At 43.8% G+C, this 22,227-nt stretch overlaps 1 protein-coding gene across 50 annotated transcripts in view; it reads left to right on the top strand.

Moving 5' to 3' along the window:
* ZNF618 (zinc finger protein 618) overlaps positions 1–22,227 on the top strand; it is a 169,782-nt gene that overhangs the window by 130,537 nt on the left and 17,018 nt on the right. For 8 of the 50 annotated variants that reach the window (XM_074016747.1, XM_074016741.1, XM_074016745.1 and 5 more), the window contains 6 exons: positions 14–103; positions 1,003–1,038; positions 1,135–1,212; positions 8,460–8,519; positions 9,043–9,132; positions 21,136–21,375. In XM_074016747.1, the coding sequence (XP_073872848.1) occupies positions 14–103; positions 1,003–1,038; positions 1,135–1,212; positions 8,460–8,519; positions 9,043–9,132; positions 21,136–21,375 (594 nt within the window). The remainder of the gene's footprint in view (positions 1–13; positions 104–1,002; positions 1,039–1,134; positions 1,213–8,459; positions 8,520–9,042; positions 9,133–21,135; positions 21,376–22,227) is intronic. The other 42 variants (XM_045373701.3, XM_074016750.1, XM_045373700.3 and 39 more) reach the window with 7 other exon arrangements.

Here is a 22,227-nt window from a genome sequence, read left to right as displayed (position 1 = left end):
TCATCCCATGCAGACAATTTCAGGTACACGTGTGACATCTGCGGGAAGAAGTACAAATACTACAGCTGTTTCCAAGAGCACCGAGACCTGCACGCAGTGGATGGTGAGTCAGGCCCCTCACTCCCTGGAGCCATGCCAAGAAGCGCCCTTCCTCAGAGACACCAGCCTCCAGCGCTCCCCGCCTCCCTCCTCCCTCTTACCCAGAAAAAGGCCAGGCAGTAGCCAGAACCACAACGGGGATGACCAGCCCTGGAGGATTCTGGGGGCGGGAACGTCACCCTCATACTCCACATGACTTCTATTTAGGTTAACCCAAGTGAACTTGCCATTTTTATAGGTCAAAATTAGTCAAATATTGGAATTTCATATCGAGTCATTTTATAGTTTCATATTGAGCATTTTTATGTTCTGATGAAATTAAACCGGTTTTAAAAAACGAATGATGGCCTTTTAGCATCTTAGATTAGACAATTAGAAATTAGAACAATACAGTTAACACATTTTTGAGTCTTAAAAATCCTAGAAAGAGGGTCTTAGACCTTGGAAGGGCCTTAGGGGTTCCCCGTCTAGCCCCACACCCTCAGCCCATCTCAAGCTGTGACAACCAGGCCCACCACCTGTTACCACTAGCCTGTCCGTTTTCTCACCTCCTCTTTCTCTCTCCTCCTGATCTCTTCCTCTTTTCTCCTGCCCTGGCCCCTCGAAGCCATGCTGGCAGTCAGAAACAGATCCAGGCAAACTGTCTGCCTGCATCATGGGTGGGTGTCCATCCTAGTGAGGACGAGGGATTGAGGCCCAGGCTGTGTCCTGGTTGGGATGTATCCTCGTGTTGTCCTGGTTTTGGGGGGCTTCCACAGTGGCCAGGGCAGCCCACCTGGGCCCCAAGGCAAACCCATGGGGGTAGGGGCTGGGAGCAGCGGCAGAGGCTGCTCTGGGCAGGGACTAACAGGGCTCCTATTTGCTTCTTTCCTTCTGCGGCTGCTGCCTCCCGCCCGGGTGCAGTATTTAGTGTGGAAGGGGCCCCCGAGAACCGGGCAGGTAAGTCCTTGGGGCTGCTCATCACCTCCTCTGTCCCCGGCTGGGCTCCTGAGACCTGGGGGACCAGGTTGCTGAGGGCCATATGTTCTCCCACAGACCCTTTCGACCAAGGTGTCGTGGCCACTGACGAGGTGAAGGAGGAGCCCCCGGAGCCATTCCAGAAAATCGGGCCAAGTATGCGGGATTCCCTCTGGGGACAAGGGCTGGGTGGGGGCTGGCCAAGGGAGGCAGGGCTCAGTCTCACTGCTAGGGCAGGGGTAGCAGTGGGTGGCATCACTTAACGGCAGCAATGGTGCCCACCTGTCAGTTGGGCCAGTCAGTGTTAGGACTGGAGCTTTCGAGGAGCAGCAGGGCAGCACAGGGTCAAGGTCAGAGCAGTGAAGGCAGCCAGGATGGGACTGAGTCCTGGCGCTACTGCTTACAGGCTTGGTGTCCTCACGGTCTGTTAGCCATCCTGAACCTCAGCCTCCCCACCCGTCGAGTGAGGATGACATTTCCCCACAGGTTTGTTGGGGGATTAAATGAGATCCTGGATGTGAACCACTTGTTAGCACAGTGCCTGGTACATAGTAGGTGCTCAGAAAATAACACGTCATAGTCACCTGAAGGGGCCTCTCAGCGAATGAGCTATCCAGGGCAACCACAGGCAGATACTCTGTCTCTGTCACAGGACACGCCCTGAGGGCAGGAGCCACACACATGTCTGGCCTGTTTTCGATAAACTTGTATTGAGTGTTGTGGGCACACAGCAGGGAGCAGGACACATGTAATCCTGCCCTTGCGTAGTTCAGATGGGGCTTTGGGGGTGGGGACAGCAGATCATTGAACAGTTCCAACACAGCTTGCAGGGAGTTGTGGGAGGCCTGAGGGAATGCTGGAAGCTTTCGGGTGGGGATGAGGGTAGGGGATGAGCCCCGGCATCCCATGTGAAGGCAGGAGAGCCCTGCTGATCCCAGAAATCGATGGCTTCAGGTCTTACAGAGCCTTGAATGCTAGCAGGCAGCATCCTCAGGTGAATGAGCCAGAGAGTTTACTAAGTGGAGAAGGGACTTGATCCGATTTGCATTTTAAGAAGCCTGATTTTGCTGCTGGGAGGAAGATGGATTGGGAGGGGCCGGGTGGCCAGCGTAGGGCAGGTGCTGGGGGACCACAAGTGAGTGAGACTTGTCCTTTCCAGCTGTTCAGGAATTGCCATACCTGCTATTTATCTCTTTGTTTTCTGTACCTCACTTAACTACCCTGCAAGAAGAGACCTTTGTGGTCTCTGCTTCCTTCCAATAAGGATCTAAAGCAGCTTGTAAAAATATACACAAAAACAGAACGAGCAGATGAGGATATCTGAGTGAAGGAAAATCAGAGGAGCTGAAACACTAAGTTAGATACGTTCCTCAGGCAGAACTTGATCCCAGCTCTTGGAAGGGGTTGGGTGTGTCCCCTCCCCCTTCCCCCAAATGCTTTTTCTTCCTCATCCCTTGTCCATGTGGTCATGGGATGATTCTTTGCTTTCTTCTTAACTCTTCTGAAAGCGTTCAGGAAACTGAAGATGAGATCATGTCTATAAAGTGGTTAGCACAGTGCTTGTCACATGCATAGTAAACACTCGATAAACAGGAGCATAAAAATCATCTTAAAGATGAAGAATATGGCCAGGCGCGGTGGCTCACACCTGTAGTCCCAGCACTTTGGAAGGCCAAGATGGGCGGATCACCTGAGGTTGGGAGTTCAAGACCAGCCTGGCCAATATGGCAAAACCCCGTTGCTACTAAAATTAGCCAGGCGTGGTTATGCATGCCTGCAGCCCCAGCTACTTGGGATGCTGAGGCAGGAGAATCACTTGAACCCAGGAGGCAGAGGTTGCATTGAACCGAGATCACGCCACTGCACTCCAGCCTAGGTGACAGAGTGAGACTCCATCTCAAAAAAAAAAAACCATATGACGAAACCCTCAGCACTCAAATACAGGAAGTTAGACCCTGCAGGGGAAACACAAAAGTGAATCAGGCATATTTGCAGCATTCAAAGAATTCAGGCTGGGCGCGGTGGCTCTCACCTGTAATCCCAGCACTTTGGAAGGCAAGGCGGGTGAATCACAAGGTCAGGAGATGGAGACCATCCTGGCCAACATGGTGAAACCCTGTCTCTACTAAAATACAAAATATTAGCTGGGCATGGTGGTGAGCGCCTGTAGTTCCAGCTACTCAGGAGGCTGAGGCAGGAGAATCGCTTGAGCCCGGGAGGTAGATCTTGAGCCAAGATCGCACCACTGAACTCCAGCCTGGTGACAGAGCAAGACTCCATCTCAAAAAAGAATTCAAAAGAATTCATAGTCTGGTGGGAGAGACATTCATAGACAGATATAGGACAGGAACAGAGGATCTGTGACCTCCCCGTTCAGTATCTATGCAGGATCTGGCAGTGGTCCCAGTGTACTGCTGCTCTTCCAACCGTATCATTATCCTTAGGAAAATGGGCTTTGAAATCAGACAGGCCTGGGTTTGAATGCTGTCGTCACCAGCTTACTAGCTCCTTACCCCTTGTGAGCGTCCCATAAGTTGGGAACAAGCACATCTCTGAATTTTTCAGTGCTGTTGGAGCACACACACATAGAATGTCTCGCTGAGCACCTGGCTCATATCCAAGGTGTAGTAAGTGAGACATGTTACTAACAAAGAGTCAAGGGCAAGAGTTTTAGAGCCAACCCAAACAGGACTCCCAGCTCGACCCTTAATAGCTGCATGATGTCCTACCAATTTTCTAATCTGTCTAATCCATAGTTTCTCTACCTCTAAATGGGCTGATGACAATAAAACTCACCTTTCAGGATTGTCTTGGGGCTTAGATGAGATTATAATTGTAAAAGAATTAGCGTAGTCCTTACACATGCGTGCAAAGCATTAAATAAGTGGTACCTGTTAATTACCCAGGAAGATGCAGAACAAGATGAAGCGTGTTCTCTGTTATCTGTAACTAAGTCTGACGGACAGCCAGTGCAAGGACCTGGGAGGAATTACCACAAATTATTAGGAGTGTAGAATTGCATTGAGAATATCAGACTGGGTCTGGCTGCCAGCGTACTCCCAGCTGGACTGAATGGAGCTGAGATTGCTGGTGTGGTGTGAGACCATCCCTTGCTGCCACTCAGGAGCTGCCTGTGAGACAAAAATGTTGCTTCTTCAGCTCCTGCTACGTATAAGCAGGCCAATGCCACAGAACGCTAAAAATGATTAGCCAGTAGAGGCACCACGTATTCTGAAGGGACTGATTGCCCGAGTAAAGCTCTGTAGTCGGAGGAAGAAGAAACACCCCGGCTGGAGTGAGTGCTGGGAAGTACACCTTTCACATCAGCATCAGCTGAGCACATTAGAGAATTAGGTACTTAGGTTGGAAGAAGCCCAGGCAATGACAGAGCAGAGAATCCTGCTAGAAAAGGGAGAGTTGGTCCAAGAAGCCTTGTGGGTTAACTTGCTCTTCATCTGCAGATCCAAGAATTACTTCCATGATAATGGGCAGAGGGAGAATCAAGGAAAACTCATTTGTGTGGTCTGTTGAAACAGAGTAAGTCTGGAGTCACGTATGGGTTACTTGATTTTTATGCCTGAATAAGGAAGAGTCACTTGAATAGTTAAAAAAAAAATGAGAGAACTATGTAAATTCCATATAACAAGAAAAAGAGAATTTAAGAGACTCGGAGAAGAGCACACCTCTGAAAATGATCTACCACAAAATCTAGAAGACCATTCTGTTTGACAACCTCCATCTCTTATAAGAAAATGTGACCTGTCTTACAAGTCTACTTAGGCTGCCACAACAAAATATTGTGGACTGGGTGGTGTGAACAATTTATCTCTTACAGTTCTGGAAGCTGGAAAGCCTGAGATCAAGGTGCCAGCATGGCAGGCTTCTGCTGAGGGCTCTCCTCTTGGCTTGCAGGTGGCCACCATATATCTGGACATGATGGTGAAAGAGAGAGGGAGCAAGTTTTCTGGCTTGTCTTCTAATAAGGGCACTAATCCCATGATGAGGACCCTACCCTTATGACCTCATCTAACCCTGCTTACCTCCCAAAGGCCCCATCTCTACATGCCATCATATTAGGAGTTAGAGTTTCAACGTATGAATTTGAGGATGAGGGCACAGTTCGGTCCATAGCATGACCCCTGTGAAAAAGGAGCCGGAGTTGTATGGTGAAAAAGCAACAGAATAAGAAGGCAAAGAGAGAGGAGTAAGACGAGGAAGGATTTCAGGAAAGCAGAAAATGTAATAACAGAATTAAAAACTACATTCTATGAAGTAAAGAACCGAGTTTATCTGCAAAATTGGAATTAGTGATGTGAAGGATGAACTTGAACAGATGAAGATAATGAGAGGATGAGAGGAACATATGATAAACAGGGAGAACAGGGAGCCAGTTTCAGATAATTGATATTACAGTACCAGTGTCCAGAAACAGTGCTCCTAAGATCTAATAGAAGAAAAATTTGCTCAGCTAAAGGAAGACCTGTATATGCAGATTTAATAGGCTTATCATGCATCAGATAGATTCGGTATAAAGAGACCTGAACTCACATAGATCTCAGTGACTTTTTAAAACTATAAAGGAAAAAAAAACCTATATAAGCATTCAGGCATAAAAAAGCAAGTTACCTATACATGAATTCAAGGTGGACTTGCCTTAGACATCTCTGCAATACTAAATCTTAGAAGATAATGGATCAGATTTGAAGGGAAAAGGTTGTAATCTAAGAATTTTATATCTAGACAAACTGTGGTTTATGTGTAAAGAGAAAAGCAAGGGCTTAAAAACATACTTTTTTTTCTATGTACCCATCTTCACAAAATTATTTGAAGGTATACTCTGATGAACTAAGTCGTAGAATACATTTAAAGACTCAATTGTGAGAAATTCATAGTATAAGAGGAACTGTGAGTAGTAAAACAAGATAAACTAGAAGTTAGTTTAAAATGTTCCAAATCCGATTATAAAATTGCAGAAGGCACATTATTCTAAAATATTTAAAATGAGGGTTTTTTTTTTTTTAAGGAAGGAGGAATTGGTGAGGGCTACAGTAAAGTAGGTTAAGCCTTCCTGTTCATAGTGTGACTCCAGACCAGCAAATCAGCATTCCTGGAAGCTTATTAGAAATGTATATTCTTAGGCCCTACTCCAGACCTACAGGATCAAAATTTCTGGGGTGGAACCCAGCAATCTATGTTGTAACAGTCTTTCTAGATGATTCTTTGATGTGCTAAAGTTTGAGAAACACTGGGTTAACTACCTTTCTCAATGGTGACAAACTGAAAAATGTCATTTGCCACTTGACTATTAACAATTAGAGAAATACATCTTATGTACTAATTATCTAAAACAATAGACAATATTGGAAAATAATGGAATATCGGAGAATAATGGAAAAATAAAGAGTTCATATATAAAACAACTGGGAATTAAGGCAGCAATCAGAAAGGGTGGAGCATGATTGTAAAACCAAATCAATTATAGCAATAAAAGCAAATGGTATAATCTCCTTTATTAGAAGGCAAAGCTTGTCAGGTTGATTTAAAATAATCCAATTGTTAATGGTTTATTAGAGACATTAGAGACAAGGTTAATTCCTTATCTTTACTCTGCACTTGAGCTTCTCTTTCCTACTTCCAGAACTAGATTAAATTCCCTATCATGGGTTTTTATAGCACTGCATATGTCTCCTTGAGAGCACTTACTGTGGATGGAGTTTTAAATTTGAGTGACTCTTTGATTTTTTTTTTTATCTCCTTTTGTTAGACTGTAAACTCCTTGAAGGCAGGAACTTTGCCTGTTTTGCTTAGCATTTTGTGCCAGCACTTAGCACAGTACCTGTTTAACGAATGACAGTACGAGAAAATGTTGGGACATGTCTTTACATACATGTAAACAAATAGAAATCAGGATCTGACAAATTAATTATCAAATTATGCCACACAAACTAATAAAATGGAATAATTAAATGTTACAGCATGAGTTCTTAAATTTTCCCATGCATCAGAATTTTCTGGAGGGCTTGTTAAAACACAGATTGCTGGACCCAGCACCTATAACTTTTTTTTTTTCAGTAGGTCTTAGGTGATTCCTAAGAATTTGCATTTCTAACAGGTTCCCAGGTGATACTGATGTTGCTGGTCCAGGGACTGCACTTTGAGAAGCACTGTGTTGGAAAATAGTTTTATGTTACTAAATACAGTTCACAGTGAAGATTTTGATCCCATGAACCTTTAGGTATCAAACAACATTGTTTCCAAATATACAAAATAAATTTAGAAATACAGTGAAGTAGAAAGATTTATCACAATATTTAGTCCTTGACAGAGCAAGTAGACAAATAAGGTTGTATAGAATTTAAATAATATATTTAATACAGTTGATCTAATAACTGTGAATCCTGCAAAGAGCAAATAACTGTTTCCAGTGTTTATGAATCAGTTACAAAAAGTATTTAACTACTAAAAATTCTATAGCGGGAGAGAAAAACCATAAACAGACTAATAGACCAATTAAGAAAAAATTAATTTTAACACGTATAACAAAATGTTGATATCCTTAATCTACAAAGAGTTTAGTGATTTCATAAATGTCAATATACCTGTAGAAATGCTGGCTGTAAACACAAAAGGAAACTCACAAAAGGAAAACAATAGTTAATTAAACATGAAAAATAATCAATTTCCTTAGAAATCAAAGAAATGGAAAATAAAATCAGCAGTGTAATATAGTTCTTCTTATCAGATAGACAGAATTTAAGAAGATGATAATACTTAATGCTGGCTGTAGTGTGCATAAACGGTCATTTTCACACCTTTCTGATTGGGATGATGGTGCTGTGGTTATCAAAGGTCTTAAAAATACATACCCTTTCCCTCTCTTGAATATTTCCCCAGGAAATAATGTGCAAAGATTATATGGAATAGCCTTTGTTTTGTGATAATGTGTAAAATTAATGGGTAAATGTGGAAAATTTTCTATAAAAACATGAGTCACAACATTTTTTTTTAAATAGGGAAAAAATTTTGAAACAATCGCAATGTTCCTTGGTATAGAGGACTGGCTCAGCAAATTCCAAAGTCCAGGGGGAACCATGCAGCCAATAAATGCGGTAGAGATCAATATTTATTGATTGGGCAAGATGTCCACAAAGTAATGTCGATTGAATACACCAGATTACAAAGAGGATATTGATCAGGACTGGCTAATTCAGGGCTCACAGGAGCCAGACAGGTGGTATCAGTGAGAGAAGCACACTCCAGATGAGACAGAATGAAGAGTGGGGACCAGGGCACCCTCCCCCAAGGGGGTAGATGCTGCTCTTTGGGGGTTACAGATGATTGAAATTTCTCTTTAGTTTTTATTTTGTATTTGTATTTATCAGTATTTTATAATTTTCCCCCAGTGAACAATATTACATCAGACATTTTTAAGAAGAAAGAAGTTAGGCAGTGCCAAAAGAGAGGTAAAGATAAAAGTCGGGTGGGACTTGAGAGGAAGAAGTGACCCCTGCTGCCAGTGGGTGGGGGGTGCTTGGGGGTAGGGAAGGTTCTGGAGATGAGGGGACCCTGGGTGTGGCCACTGCAGAGGGCAGGGCTTGTAGAGGGGCTGATGAAGAGGTTGGTGTTGGAGGTCAGCACATTTCTTGAGCACCGGGGCTGGGGTGGAGCAATGTGCCAGGTACTGTTCTAAGCACTTGCCATCTAAATTTAATCCTCACAGCAATCCTACAAGGTGGTCCTATTATGACCTCTGTTTTATAGATACAAAAACTGAGGCACAGAGAGGTTAAGAGACTTGCCCGAGGTTACCCAGCTCAGAATGTCTGAGCTGGGACTGGAATAGGGGTCTTCTAACTCCAGAGTCAGAATTGATTCCAGTTGATGGTCCCAGAATGGGGAGGAGTTTTTTGGGGGGTGGGAGCATGCTGATGTTTCTTGGTGGGGGCCAGTTGCCCATTCTTACACCTTCGTTTCCTTCCTGGACAGAAACTGGCAATTACACCTGTGAATTCTGCGGGAAACAGTACAAGTACTACACTCCCTACCAGGAGCATGTGGCCTTACACGCCCCCATCAGTGAGTACCTCCTCCCGGTGGGGATGGGGATTGGGGGGCTGGGGACAGGGTGGGCCAACCGTTGGCCAGGCCTCTGGAATTTGGCTAGGAAATGGTGAAAGCAAGGTGAGCTCAGTTCTGGGTCAGTCTTTAGGTGTTAAGTCTGACCTAGGGCCACCTTTCTACAGTGGCTGGCATAGCTGAGAAGTCCCCCTCTTAAGCCAGAGCGGCGTCTGAGCCCTCCCTCAGTGGACTCAGAGTCCTGTGCCCACGTGATTGGGGTGAGGAGGGTGGACATCACTTCTCCAAGTCCTGCTGTGGCCCTCTTCTAGGTGCCCCCACATCACGAGGTTTATGAATCTTCACTCCCAAAGCCAGTGCCCCGTGATACAGCTTCAGTCTGAACAGATGCAGGAGGGAGCCCAGGCTAGGGGCATGGTTAACTGGACAGGAAAGCTCCCTCTTGGCCTTGATGGTGGGAAGCTAAGGAGGTGGCAGGAACCCTGAGCTGGGAGTCAAGCCCTGGCTGTTAATCCCAGCTGAGTCCCAGGCCTGCTTGTGATGCGGGGCAGGCCCCATCCCGACCCTGGACCACTATCTCCCACTCTGACCAGGAAAGGAAAGAGCTCTAAGGGCCCTTCCCACAGGGACATCCTGGCCTTCTATCCTCCTGGTGCCCATGAGCCTACCTTGCTGATTTCCCACCTCCTTTTCTGGATATGAGAGGGGTCACCATCCTTGGATCCCCGAGTGTATGAGCTAGGGGGCCCATCAGCCTCCCTTCCCCTTCATGTACAGGTGCGGAAACCAAAGTCTGATGGGGGCGGGGCTTGTGCAGTCTCCGGGCAGAAGGGCTGGATGTTTAGCAACATTTTGGGGAGTGTTACTGGTTTTGTTTCTCACAGCAGAGCTGTGGGGATACCACTCCCCATTCTGTGGATGGGAAGACTTAGGTCCAAACAGAGAAGGAGGGTTTACAGAAGGTCACTGGGGGCTGAAGCCCCTTATAGTCTGGGAAGGCCCGAGTCCTTCCTGAAGCCCTGCTGTTGGCATACCAAGGGTATCGGATAGGGAGGGAGAAGTATTCAGAGCCTGGAGGGTGGTGCAGGTAGCTTCCCCAGGAATTCCTCCCATCTGGGCAGAGTGGCAGGGGCTGAGGGGTCTCCCCATGGGCGAGAACTCCAGTCCCAAGTCGAGCACTGGGCTGAGATTCTCATCCTTGCTTGCCCCTCACTGCTCTGTGACCTTGTGCCTGTTGCTCTCCTTCTGTGGGCTCTAGTTTCCCATCTGTGAGAGCTCTTTAAGGTCTTTTGAGCCCAGGATCTGGATTATAGACATCTCTGACATGAGGTACCTGCTATGGCCCCACTAGAAGAATTCATTCCACCTCCCAGCGTGGGCTGTATGGATCTTTCAGTACCCACCGTAGAGCCAGATGTTGTGTGGGGAGAGAGGATGCAGGATTCCACTAGGTAGGCACCGACTGTCCAGTTGACCTACTTGTGGTGCTGATGCCCAGACAGCAGGACTATGGTCGGGCTTGAACACCATGGCCTGCGCCCCTCTGGGGATCCAGCTTTCCATAAGCAGGTACAGGGCAGCCATGTCTGTGTTCTCCAGTGAAGCAGCAACTGCCCTGCTGCCTGGTGCCCAGACTGGATGCTACCCAGAATGCACTTTCAGTGAGGTGTTAGCTACAAGGGCAGACTATAACCTTGGGTTCAGCCTTTGGAGACTATCTTCAGTGCTTCCTGGGGCAAGTTGAGTAAGGCCATGGAGGTAGTAAGATGGGGAACTTGGCTTTGAATTCCAGCAGGCAAGCTCTAGGCCCATACTCAACCATGAAGCTATCCTACATCCCATGTCAGATGGTACAACAGAAAGGGGTGTGTCTCTTGCCCCCTAAGAGATGCACCACCCTGACAGCCTGGTGCATCTCTCCTGAAGAGCTGTCTACTTTTCTTTCTCTCTTCCTCATTTTCTTTTGCTTTCTGTTGTGAACTCTCTTTCTTTCTGTACCTGCTTGTTGACTGAATCTCTCTGTTACCTACTGAAGTCTGGGAACTCAGGGGTCATCTGTGTTTAAAATATGGCATGAGAGGTTTAGCCTGGATTCAACAGAGAATTATTTATCCAAGGCTGACCAAGAGATAGCTCCTGCAGTGGCCTCTGTCTGGTTCTAGAGATTTGTGTGCCAGTGGACTCCTTGTGGAGGCAGAGGTGGATTTGAGGGCTTCATCAGGTAGGTTTCCAGGGCTAGGACTTGATTCCCTGGGTCTAGTGAGTGTCCCTATAAGGACATAGGCTCACTGTAGAAGAATTTCTTAGAATTAGTGTCGTAGAATCTGTATTCTTTTATGTCTGACTTCTTTTGCTCAGCAGAATGTTTTTAAGATTCATATTTTAACATATCGTATGTATCAGTTGTTCATGCTTTTTTACTTCTGAGCAATGTTCTATTGTATGAAAATACCATTTGTTAGCCATTTACCAGTTAATTTGGGTTGTTTCCAACTTCAGGCTATTACAAATAAAGCTGCTATGAAAATGCTTATATGAGGATTTTGTGGGCGTATGTGTTCATTTCTTTGGATAAATACCCAAGGAGTAGAATTACTGGGTCATGGGGAATAGTATGTTTAACTTTTTAATAAGTGACAAACTATTTTCCAAAATGACCATAGCATCTTTCACTGCTACCAGCTGTGCCTGGGAGTTCCACTTGCTCCATGTTCTTGCCAACATTTTATGGCATTGGTCTGTTTAATTCCAGCTATTCTAGTGAGGGGATAGTGGAATCTCACTGTGGTGTTGATTTGTATTTTCCTGATGACTAATGATGTTGAACATCTTTATATTTGCTTATTGGCCACTTGCATATTTTACTTTGGAAATTGTCTGTTTAAGTCTTCTGCCCATTTTTTTGGTTGGGCTATTTGTCTTTTTATTATTAAGTTGTAGGCGTTCTTTATATATTCCAGTAGGCCTGGGTTCTTTGTCAGATATATGTATTATGGATTTTTCTCCTAGTCTCCGGCATGCCAGTTGATTTTCATACAGCATCATTTGATGAACAGATGTCTTTCATTTTGATGAAGTCCAGGTTGTCATTTTTTTCTGTAGTTAGTGCTTTCTGGGTTCTACCTCAAGGATATCCTTGCCTACCTCAAAATGGTAAAGATATCCTCTTTTATTATCTTTTAGAAGCCTTATAATTTTAGCTTTTTCATTTATGTCTGTGATATATTTCAAGTTAATTTTTCAAATGATGCGTGGTATGAGTTGAGATTCATTTTATTCCATACAGATACCTGGTTATTGCAACACCGTGTGTTGAATGGATTATCTTTTCATATTCCTTTGCACTGGTACTTTTGTGGAAAGTTATTTGAATGTATAAGTGTAAGTATTTTTCTCTTCCGTTGGTCTGTTTATCTTTATGCCTATTCCACATTATCTTACTTACTGAAAGCTTTCTAGTAAGTCTCAAATCAGCTACTCTTAATTTTTCAACGTTGTTATTTTTTAAGACTATTTGGCTATTCTAGGAACTTTATTCTTCTATATTCATGTTAGAGTCTTCTCTAATTTCTACCAAAAAAATGCAACTTGGAGTTTGTTTGGGATTATATTGAATCTATAGATCGATTTGGGGAGAACCATCATTACAATAATATTGGGTCTCCCAATCCATGAACATGGTATATTTCCCCAAGTATTTAGGACTTGTTTAGTTTCTCTCAGCAGCAGTTTGTACTTTTCAGAGAAGTCTTGCACGTATTTCATTCCGTATCTCCAAGTGTTTTATGGTTTGTGACACTACTGTGACTTTTAAATTTAATTTTCCAATTGTCTGTTGCTATTGCATATTAAAAAATCAATCTTTATGTGTTGAATTTGTATATTGCAAATTTGCTAAATTTACTTATTAGTTCTAATAGATTTTTTGTAGATTTCTTAGGATTTTCTTTTACATATTGATGTCGTCCACAAATAAAGACAGCTTTATTTCTTTCCTTCCAATCTGTATTCTTTTTATTTTTTTTCTTCCTCACTGTTCTGATTAGGTCAGTCCAGTACAATGTTGAATAGAAGAAATCAGTGAATATTTTTGCCATGTTCCCAATCACAGAGTTCAGTTTTTCATTGTTAAGCATTGTGTTAGCTAAAGTAGGTTTTTATAGATGCCCTTTATCAGTTGATCTAGTTACCTCTGGTTTATAGTTTATTAAAAGTTTTTCTTATAAATTGATGTTGCATGTTTTTTTCCTCCATCTTTTGAGGTGATTCTATGGATTCTTATATTCTCTTTTGTTAGTACTGGTGAATTACATAGACTTAAAAAAATTCACCATTCCTATACTTTATTAAAACACATTAAGCATATCAGAAAGTCAAACTGTAAAATGAACTGAAGAAAGTTATAACCTGGGGATGATTATTCTTTGCCAGATAAAATGACTTCCTTCTTTGAAGCTTCTGGTTTTTTTTGATAGGATATATTTAAGGTGTATAACTTGATTATTTCATATGTGTACATTGTGGAATAACCCCACAATCAAGTTCTTGCATAGGCATCTAAATTACTTAAAGATCCAAGGTTAGTTTATACAGTAATGTGTTTTCAGAAACATGTTTTCCTCTCACTTCTATCTAAAATTCCTCAGGATTTTACTTGCTTTTGATATCATTCCCAAAACTGTCTCCTCAAGGGCAGGGAACTACAGTCCTAGGATTAGCAGAATGCCCCATATTTAATCAGTGGTGTGTTAACGAAGGTCATAATTAAGAAAATGAATATTTCTGGTGAAATTTTAAAAAAAATGTTGATTGAAGTATGTTGTCATACAATAAAGTGCCTGTTATTTAAAGTGTACAGTTTGAGAAGTTTTGACCTATGCATGCACCCATGAGATGGTCACCACAATCTAATTAACATACCCATCACCCCCAACCGTTTTCTCCTGCCCTTTTGTAATTTGCTTACCACTTCCCCATCCCGAGGCAAACACTAATCTGCTTGCTATTACTGTAAATTAGTTTGCATTTCCTAGAATTTTACATGTATGGAATCTTGCAGTATCTAAGTATGTATTTTTGAGGCGAGAGGTCTGGCTTCTTTCACTCTGCGTAATTATTTTGAGATTCATCTATGCTTACATGTATCGATAGTTCATTCTCTTTTAATTGATGATGAGTAGTATTCCATTTCCAGATACACATGCTACAATCACTTTGTTCACTTATGGGTGGATATTTAGAGTATTTCTGTTCTGGAGCTAATATAAATAAGGCAATTATGAACATTCGTGTACAAGCCTTTGTAAGGACAAATGATTTATTTCTCTTGGGTAAATACCTAAGAATGGAATGGCTGGATCATATGATAGATGGTTATTTAACTTTTAACAACAGCCAAATTGGTTTCCAAAATAGTTGTGCCATTTTACTTTCCAACCAGCAGTACAATTTTCTTTTCTTGTAATGTTCTTGTCTCGTTGAGTATTCAGAGTAATGCTGGCCTCATAGAATTGGGAAGAGTACTCCCTCCTCTTCAATTTTCTGAAGAGTTTATATAGAATTGGTATTATTTTACATACGTATTCTATACAATTCAACAGTTAAGCCATCGAGCCTGAAATTTTCTTTGTAGGAAGGATTATTTAGAAATATATTCCATTTCCAAATATTTGGGAATTATCCAGATTTTTTGTTGTTATTGACTTCTAACTTAATTCCATTGTGGTCAGAGAACATATTCTGCATTTTCCAATCTTCAAAATTTATTGAGATAAGTTTTATGACCTACCTTATGGTCTCTTCTGCTGTGTGTTTCATGTCCACTTGACAAAAAAAAAAAAAAAAGATGTATCTCATAGTGTCAGTTAGCCTAAGTTGGTTGATAATATTGTTCACATCTCTATACTCTTTCCCAATTTTTTTAAAATTAGTTTGTCTTACCAAGTTCTGACAGAGAAGCATCAAAATTCTCAATTCCAATGGTGAATTTGTCTGTTTCCCCTTTTAGGTTTGTCAGTCTTCGATTTATGTAATTTGAACCTTTGTTATTAGGTACACACAGTTAGCATCATTATGCCTTGATGAATTGACCCTTTATAAAGTAGTGCAATGCCATTCTATATCTCTGGTAATGCCTGTTGTCCTGAAATTTCCTTTGTTGGTTGCTGTAAGACATGACAGCTTGCTTAGGATTAGTATTTGTGTATCTCTAGTATTAGTATATCTCTTTTCATCATTTTTTAATCTACCTTTATCTTTGTATTTGAAGTATGTGTATATAGTTGGTTCTTATGCCTTTCTTTATCCAGCCTGGTAATCCCTGCCTTTTAATTGAAATGTTTAATTCATTTACATTTAATATACTATATTAATATGGTTAGATTTAAGTTTACTATCTTGTATTTTTTCTATTTGTCCCATTTGTTCTTGTTCATTTTTTTCTTATTTTCGTGCCTTCTTTAGTATTAATCAAGTATTTTTTTAAAAATACCTCTTAGCTTTCTAGCCATAACTCTTTTTCTTTAGTGGTTTCTCTATGATTTATAATATACATGTTTAATATGTTACAGAGCACCATGAATTTATATCATAACACATTACATATGATATAAAAGCCTTACAATGGTATACTTCCCATTTACTGCCCTCCTGTTCTTTGTGCTATTTTTATCATACATTTATGCCTACATGTGTTATAAACCTAACAATTACTCTTTTAGCTTTAATAGTAATTTGTTAAAGTAACTGAGAAATTAGAAAATGCCTTTTATATTTACTTACATATTTTCCATTTCCTTTGCTTTTCTTTCCTTTGTGTACATCTGAATTCCATCTATTATCATTTTCTTTAATTCTTGAAGAACTTCCTTTAACATTTCTTATATTGTAGGTCTATTGGTGAAAGATTCTCTCAACTGAAGATGTTTTTATTTCACATCTTTTTTTGAAGTTTTTTCTGGATATAGAATTCTAGACTGATAATTTTTTTTATGTTTAAAAATATCATTCCTTTGTCTTCTAGCTTAAGTTGTTTCTGATGAAAAGTCAGAGATCATTCTGATTGTTATTCATCTATATTTAGTGTATCTTTTTTCTCTGGATGCTTTTAAGTATTTCTGGGGTTACTAATTTTTAGCAGTTTCATTATTTGTGTTTATCCTGTTTGAGATTCATTGAGCTTCTTGGATCATGAATGTACATTTTTCACCAAATTTGGAACATTCTCAGCCAGTATTTCTTCGAATATTTTTCTTTCCTAATCTCTCTTTTCTCTCTTGTTGAGACTTTAATTACATAGATGTTTGATAATCAATAATGTTTACAGATCAGCTGAAGCTCTGTTTATTTTTCAGCCTTGTTTTCCCTCTGTGCTTCAGTTTGAATAGATTCTATTGCCCCATCTTCAAGTTCACTGATCTTCTCTTCTGTGGTGTCTAACCTGCTTTATTAGAAAAATCTATTAAGTGAACTTTTTATTTCAGCTATCATATTTTTCATCTAAGTTTCATTTGGCTTCTTTTTATAATTTTTATTTCTCTTCATTATTTTTCATCTTCCCTGTCATTTCTGTTGTTTCCGTTAACTGGTTTTTCTCTTGATTACTAGTCACATTTTCCTGTGTTGCCTGGAAAATAATTGTTTCTTCCATGCTGCATCCTGGGAATGCTGTGTTGTTGACTTGATTTTGTCTTCCTTTGAAAAGGGTTTTGTTCTGGCAGGTGGTTAATTACAAATCAACTCAATACTTCAAAAGCTGGTTTTTAAGCTGTGTTAGGGCAGGTCTAGAATAGTTCTTATTCTGGAGTTAGAGCAGCTCTTCTAAGGCGTGGCCTTTCTGGCCATTTCTTAGCTGAATGCCTGAAGTATTGAGCAAGGTCTCTCCTCTCTGGCGGGGGGAAACTCCAAAATATCTCCTACTCTTGTGTGACTTTTGAATCTTCACTTACTTAATCAGCCCCCCACCCCCACCCCCACCCCCTATTAGCTATTTTTTGCTAGGCTTTGCAGAGACTTACTCTGCACAAATATAGTTTGGTACTCAGCCAGATTTCAAGGGGGCCCATCTGCACATTTCTGGAGTTCTTTTTTGTTGCACAATTCTCTCTTCTTTGTTAATTTGCCGTGCAAATTCTAGCCACCTCAAAAGCCCTGAACTCAGATCACTGTCTCCTTCATTCATTGAGATGTTTGGGCTCCACCTTTCTCTGCCCTGGTCCAGAGGAGCTCCCCAGGCAGAGAGCTAGAGTGACCATGGGGCTCACATCATGTTTTCTGTCCTGAATCACAGTTCTGCACCACCTTTGTCCAACTTTATAGTTGAATATTGCAGGAGGCTAGGCTTGTTCCAGTTACTCCATCATGGCCAGAAGTGTGAGTTCTCCAGTTCTCTTTCTAAGATGAAGATCCACAAGGAGGGGTTCCCTGGTTGACTCCTCTTGAGTCTCATCTCCCATTCATCTCCACCTTCAGCCTTTGAGCACATGATTCCATTCGCCTCCAATGCAGTTTCATCCTCCTGTACCTCGTGGAAGTTTCAGGGAAACCCCCTGGTCTCTCCATCCCTTGATTGTGTGGTTGCTTTTCTTGAATCCTTGCATTCTCTAAATTATTTTGCTCCTTGCATTCTCTAAATTTTTTTGGCCCAGTTAAATGTTCAGCTTTCTGGAAAGGAGACCACAGTGCTCTGTTATTTTTTAGATACCTCTTGTGTGTAGATATCGCATGTGTGTTTCCTACAGGGGAAGTCAGCCAGTCTGTCTGAGACTCTTTCATTCTTTCTCAGGAAGAGCTCAGGTAGGAATTCCAGCATGACGGTGTTCCCTGTGAGGTCAACAGAGGGAGCACACTGTTAAGTAGAATGAGTCAGGAGCCTGGGACATTGATCCTGGCCCAGCCCAACCCACCCTGTGACCCAGAATTGACAGCCATGCCTCTCTGAGCCTTAGTAGCCCCATCTGCCTCATACCCTTGGGACCACTGGGAGGATAACATGTCAGATAGCTTCATGGCCCCATTATGTGCCCTCATTGGGATCCCATCTTCGATGTGCTCTTCTTTGGCAGTTCTGACTTTAAATTTTCTGGCCACTCATGCATTGATACACGGATTCCACAATGTCTCTTGAGCACTGTGTATCAGGGAACATGCCAGACACCCTGTGCATGGCAGGCAAGGCTGGTAGATTTCCTGCTCTCTTGGAGCATACACGCTAATGGGGAGAGAGCCATTGATCACAAGTCATACTGTGTGTCATTATTGATGGTGATCGGTCCTTGGAAGGGAAGACAGGAGGGGACTGACAAATAAATGGTCCCAGGTGGGGAGGTTTCAGGAGGCAGACTCCCTAAGGAAGAGATCTTTAAGTATAGTATGTAGGACCAACAGTCAAAAGTTGGAGGGAAGAATGTTCGAGGCAGAGGGAATAGCATGCACAAAGGCTATGAGCTTGAAAGAGAAAGGATATTGTAGGATAGGAGAAGGCAAGGAGCTCAGTGACCTGCGAGGAAGCTGGAGAGGGGAGCGGGTCTCAAGCAGGGTGATCGGAGCACACAGGTGATACCCTCAGGCCTATGATACTATGTGCTTTATGCATATTCCTGAGCTCCCTGCCACAGGGAAAAAAAGGGGGCTCTCTCCCTCAGAACGCCAGGATCTTTACAGCAGGAATTGTAGACTCTGTAGCGGGCCGATCCAGAGGGGCTCCTAGAGTCATTCTGCAGGGATGGAGCCTGAGGTCTCAAAGGGAAAGCAGCTTGATTAGGCTGTTGCTCAGAAACTCTGTTCCTGTGTGGGTCACTGCCATGGAGAGCGGAGGAGTGCACGGCCTTGTGCCAAAGACATCCTTGCACAGCCGGCAGACTCGAGCCCTGTCTCATCTCAGCAGTAACTTTGTGTGTTGCCATCAACAAACTTATTATGTCTGTGGCCAGAATAAGCCTTTGGGCCTTGGAGTTTTTTTAATCTCTGAAAAATACCAGTAATAGCTGCTTACATTTGAAGAGCAGTTTATCATTCAGGATGCTTCTGAGACTTTCTTGGATTCCCACAAAGTCCGTGTGAGGCTGATTAGGCAGAGAGGATCATCCCAGTGTTGGTGGAGTCGAGGGGGGAAAACAAAGGCCAAGACAGGGGAGGTGTCGTCTCCAAGATTGCGGAGGCCGAGGGTTACAGAGCTGGGCTTCAGAGGTGGATTTGCCTCACTCCAGACTCAGGGCTGGTTCCATTACAGTGAATCACCAGCTGTGGTCCCCAAACTCCACCTTGCACCGGAAGCCAGCAGAGATATTAGAAATGGACTCCCGGTGCCTATTGCAACATTGAATGTGTCGGTTCATTCTGTGGCAAAAAAAAAAAAAAAAAAAAAAATTGGAAACTATGAGACAAGCAGTCCCCTGGTGGGACTCCAGGGCCTCCGAGGGCCTCGGCTCAGAAAGAGGGATGGAGAGTGGGAGAGAAGGTGTGCAAGTGTCCTTTGCCACCCAGACCGACCTGTCAGTTCCTGATTCAGAAAGAGAGAGTCCTGAGAGTGGCAGCTCAGGTCACAAGGGACAAAAGTGTTTTCTGCAGACTGAGGCCTTGGGATTTGTTTCTGGGCTGGAGTGGGCAGATGAGGGCTTGTTTAAGTGAGGCATGACTAAAGAGCTCCCCTGCTCCCGGCATCTGGCCACCACTGTAGGCGAGGAGTGGGTGACCCTCCACAGGAGAGAACAGACAGCCCCAGTCCTCACAGCTCACCCCACGCACCAGCATGGTAAATGAAGGACCATAGAGTGGCTTTTTCTTTTTGCCACTCAGTTCCTCTGTGACCTTGGGCAAGGCCCTGCATCCTGCTTCTTTGGGCCTGAGCTTCGCCATCTGTGCCAGGAATGAGCAGAGGTGGTGGGCCAGGGGGTCCTTTCATTTGAGCTCTGCAAACAGTGCTCAGGACGGACGCTGTCCTAGGAGCAGGGAGATAATGGGGCCTGCCTCCACCTGCCTGAGCCAGGGGGAGCAACAGCCAGGTCCTTCTCTAGGCAGGTCAGGGCTGTGGCCAGGCACTGAGTCAAGACAGTACCCTCGGGTGTTACTAATTCCTGGGGGTTCTATGAGCCTCTGGTCAGTACCAAAGGGCCCCCACTTCCTCTTGCTGCCTAGCGCCCTTCCTGCCCCTCAGGGAGAGTTGTGGATTTTGCATGATCTCTGAAGGAGAAGACCACTGCCCCCTCCTCTTTCATTTTTATGGTGGAAGTGTGGCCAGGTTCAGGGATTGGCCACCACTGCTAAGGGTTCAGGGGAGGGTGAATGAGGCCGACTGATGCTCCCCCAAGACCACCAGAGGTGGAAACCGCTTGAGAGTCAGCCCCTGGTTCTCAGTGACTCCAGCTTCTACAGAATTTTCAGGTGAGGGAGACAGGGGGCCTGGGTAATGGTGATGCAGGGTTCCCCAGATAGCATCGGGGAACTGCTACACTTATTTCAATTAAAGCGTCAGGCATTGGGTCGAGCAGCATCCCCTGAGAGCAACAGTTCCCACTCAGTGCCTACAAGGTGCCACAGAGCCCCTTGCCCTAAAACCTTGGAGGCACCATCAGGCCCCTCTGCCTTGCCCCAGCCCCGGCACATCCCTGCCTGTCTGCTTCCTATTGTAACTTCCAAGCCAGCCTTCCTTTAATGGAAAGGGAGCTTAGAAACCAACATTCCAGAAGATACACTTGGACCTGGGTTAACTAATTCAGATGCCCTAAGAACTGGTCAGTCCAGAGACTGGGCTGGTCAAGGGTTATGGGTGACCTACACAGTGGGCTGGTTGGTGGCCACCACATAACTAAGCATGAGCTAACAGAAGGTTCCAGACTCCTGGACTTTCTCTGGCTCTGAGTTAAGTGAGAATCCTTGTTCTCTGTGGCACAAGAAGAGGTTGGGCAGAGAGAGTCCCAACCCTGGACTGTGGGGCTGGTGGCCTCAGAGGCCACTCACTCTGCCAGCTGGGAGGGCCCTCGGGGACTGAGAGCGTGACCCTCTCAGGTACTGCCCCCGGGTGGGAGCCACCAGATGATCCAGACACGGGCTCAGAGTGTTCACATCCAGAGGTCTCCCCATCTCCACGCTTCGTGGCAGCGAAGACCCAGACGAACCAGTCGGGGAAAAAAGCTCCGGCCTCCGTGGTCCGATGCGCCACCCTCTTACACCGCACCCCTCCAGCCACCCAAACCCAGACGTTCCGCACTCCAAATTCGGGATCTCCGGCAAGCAAGGCAACCGCAGGTACCAACGGCCTATGTGACCCCCACACTTTCTCCACCCCTGCCCTTCTCACCACCTGCCACAGCTGTGCCTGGGGTTGTTATTCCCTTGCAAGAGTGAGAGTGGCAGTCCCATAGTGATCTGGGACAAATCTGAGTCCCGCTTTGCCTCTGGCTGGCTCTGTGACCATGGCAAGCCACCTGACATTTCTGAGCCGAGTCTTCTCACCTTAAATCAGAGGGTTGTACAAGGAGGTTTGCAAACTTTTGTTTTTAAGTAGTAGAATTTTTTTTCCCAAATCATGGCCTAAGGGGCCTGTTTTATTTGACATTCTTCACAAGGTTTAAAAATTTTTTGAGTTAGTTGCCAGCTTTTGAACATCAAATTTTACGTAAAACTTTTGATTTTTACCTGACGTTGAAAAGTCAGATCTGGCAGTCCTGGACTCACTTTTCTACAGGGCAACAATTGGCTGCCTCCTTGAATAGAGTGTATGCTCTCCACTTCGCCACATCCCCACCACTCTCTACTGCCTCCCCAACAATGTGGCCATGTGGCAGGTGTTATTTCTCATTGTGATCACAGTGTTGTCTGTCTTACATCCAACCCAGTTCATCTGTTTCTGTTGCCTGCCTGGACCCTGTTGGCATGAGTGTGCATTTCCCACCTTTCAGAAAACTTAATTTAAAAAAAATTTGTTTCAACAAGGATCTGCTCTCAACAAAGCAGGATAAGCCGGGTGGTCAACCTAGATCTCCGGTCTCTTGCGCTCCCCTTCTGTGGCACTACCCATGAAACTCCTCCATGAGATATAAGCCCAGCACGAAATCAGTGGATGCCAACCATTTCCTCAGTTCACACTGCAAAGGACTC

This window comes from Macaca fascicularis, chromosome 15 (assembly GCF_037993035.2).
Source record: "Macaca fascicularis isolate 582-1 chromosome 15, T2T-MFA8v1.1".
Lineage (NCBI taxonomy): Eukaryota > Metazoa > Chordata > Mammalia > Primates > Cercopithecidae > Macaca > Macaca fascicularis.
The sequence above is the reverse complement of the archived record's forward strand: the minus strand, read 5'-3'. Positions and strand labels throughout refer to the sequence as shown.